General features: G+C 63.9%; 1 protein-coding gene across 1 annotated transcript; it reads left to right on the top strand.

Moving 5' to 3' along the window:
• Window positions 1-539: 539 nt before the first annotated feature.
• On the top strand, window positions 540-1,459 carry PPP1R3D (protein phosphatase 1 regulatory subunit 3D; the record flags this gene model as incomplete). Its single annotated transcript, XM_080716859.1, has 1 exon — window positions 540-1,459. The coding sequence occupies one exon, from the start codon at window positions 540-542 to the stop codon at window positions 1,386-1,388; it is 849 nt and encodes a 282-aa protein (XP_080572985.1). The 3' UTR covers window positions 1,389-1,459.
• Window positions 1,460-2,598: the final 1,139 nt, after the last annotated feature.

Here is a 2,598-nt window from a genome sequence, read left to right on the forward strand (position 1 = left end):
CAGCCCAGCGGCCAGCTCCTGGGCGAGGCTGGGCCCCGGCCCCCGCGCCCCCCGATCCGGGCCCGCAGCACGCAGCTCCTCGTGCTGGTGGGGCACACACCCTCGGTGACGGACGGACCGGCGCACAGCCCCCAGCCCCCCGGCGGACGAGACGGACGGGGACCCGACCTGCTCCGGCGCTGCTGGGAGGGCACGTGACGCCCGGCCGGGGCGGGGCGGCGTCGCCGGGGCGGGGCCGGGAAGTTGCGCCCCGCGGAGTTGCAGGAGCGCGGAACCGCAGCGCGGGGGGAGGGCCGCTTCTCGTCAGCCCTCCCCGAGCGCGGGGGGTGGGGGGCGCCGGCGGCCCGGGGTCCATCCTTCCCGGCGGAGGGCCGGGGCGCGGACTCGCGGGAGGGCGTGGCGGGCTCCGGGGCCCCTGCGGGCGGCGGGTCCGGCTGACCCCCGCGGCTCCCGATCGCGGCCCGGCGGACCCCAGGTCCCGAGCGCGGGTGGGGCGCTCCCTCGGCGCGGGCTCGCACCTCCCGACCGCCGGCCCCGCCATGTCCGGGGCCTCCGGCGCCCCCCGGGCCCGCAAGCCCGCGCCCCGGAGCCTCAGCTGCCTCGCGGACCTGGGAGGCGGCTCGAGCCCCGAGCCCGGGCCCCGCAGACCCCCGGGCAGCGCGGGCTGCGCCCCCCGGCTGCGCCCCATCATCCTGCGGCGCGCGCGCTCGCTGCCCAGCTCCCCCGAGCGCCGCCCCCCGGGCGCCGGCGGCCAGGGCGCGGGGTGCCGGCCGGGCTGCAGCCGGCAGCTCCGCGTGCGCTTCGCCGACGCGCTGGGGCTGGAGCTGACGCAGGTGAAGGTGTTCAGCGCCGGGGACGACCCGGCGGTGCCGCTGCACGTGCGCTCGCGGCTGGCCATGGACGCGGACCTGTGCTGCCGCGGCCCGGACCCGCAGTTCACCCTGCGCTGCCTGGTGCCCGACTTCGCGCCGCCCGTCGAGGCCGCCGACTTCGCCGAGCGCCTGCGGCGCCAGCGCGTGTGCCTGGAGCGGGTCACCTGCTCGGACCTGGGCGTGAGCGGCGCCGTGCGCGTGCTCAACCTGGCCTTCGAGAAGCAGGTGTCCGTGCGCTACACCTTCTCGGGCTGGCGCAGCGCGCACGAGGCGGCGGCGCGGTGGCGCGGGCCGGCGGGCGTCCAGGGCGCCGAGGACGTCTTCGCCTTCGGCTTCCCGGTGCCCCCCTTCCTGCTGGGGCTGGGCTCGCGCGTGCACTTCGCCCTGTGCTACCGCGTGGCCGGAGCCGAGTACTGGGACAACCACGACGGCCGGGACTACAGCCTCACGTGCCGCCAGCACGCCCTGCACCTGCCCCGCGGGGAGTGCGAGGAGAGCTGGATCCACTTCATCTGAGCCGCAGCCTCGGGCGGACCTCCTCCCTGCCCCGGCCTTGCCGGACCTGCGGTCTGGCAGGCCTGGGCCCTGGCCGCTGCCACCTGCCTTGTAGGTGAAACATCTGCATCACTGGGTCTTGGTCTAAACAGGAGCCTCGGGTGGTCAAAAGACCCGGGAGGCTGCTTCGCGTTGCGGGAGGGCGGTGCATGGGAATGCGGGCCTATCCTCGGAGGGTTCTGGGACGGCCTGCCTCCTGCTAGAAAGGCCTTTGCATGTGGGCTGAGTATGTATGTCTGTCTCTATGGAATTGTTATTTATTATTGTGATGCTGGGACCTTATGCCTATAGTGATCGCCTTCTCAGGAATATTCTGGGTTTAATAAGCATTTTTTTTTTTTAAAGACCCGTTCTGTGTTTGTGACCATTGTAAACAAAATGTAGTGTGGCCTGCACTGTGATCTCTCGAGGCTTTCCTGCCCCGGGACAAGGAAAACCTGAGACCAGGTTTGCTTGCCAATGTCTAAAGCCTTCTAACATGGAAACTATTAATAGGCCAGAAATGTATGCCTCTTCAGTCACCACACAGCCATTTCTGGGCCTTGGGGCTGTGTCTCCTACATCGACAGCTGAGACGCAGATGAAGCTTCAAGTCTTTGAACTAGCAGCAGCCCTCCCTCAGCCATTACTCCTCCAGTGTCATGTATTTCTCTTGTGCGTGTTTGAAATTGTGTTTCTCTGCACATTATCAGGCCATTCTGTCTAGGTGTGAAGCTGAAATCCTGCCTTAAGTTATTTCAGCTTTCAGGGGTCTACCCAACTTCAAGCAACAGTGACCTTCACAATTACGGCAATTTTGACTGTCTTTTTTTTTTTTTTTTTTTTTCTTTGTAAGCATCAATTTTCCAGCCTTTGACTTTTGGAATTCCTGTTACCAAATAGACCAGAGGTGTATTTTCAGCATTAGCCAGAGCCCTGGAGGAAAAAGTAGTTCACAAATTTTATACTTCTAAATTGTTTTAAATTGTGTTTACGCGAGTCAGATTGTACCAGTTACCTGCCAACTTTATTCTTTGTGCCTTCAGATAAGAGAAATCCTAACACTTTTTTGGACTTCTTTCCCAGTTTTAAAATATTAAATGCTTTTGGAAGATGTTTTAAACCTCCAACCAGGAAGTCAAGACTGCTCTACCTTACACTGTGCCACTGTTACTTAAGACCCCCATTAAGG

This window comes from Muscardinus avellanarius (genome assembly GCF_963383645.1).
Source record: "Muscardinus avellanarius genome assembly, chromosome: 19".
In the NCBI taxonomy this organism is placed as follows: Eukaryota; Metazoa; Chordata; class Mammalia; order Rodentia; family Gliridae; genus Muscardinus; species Muscardinus avellanarius.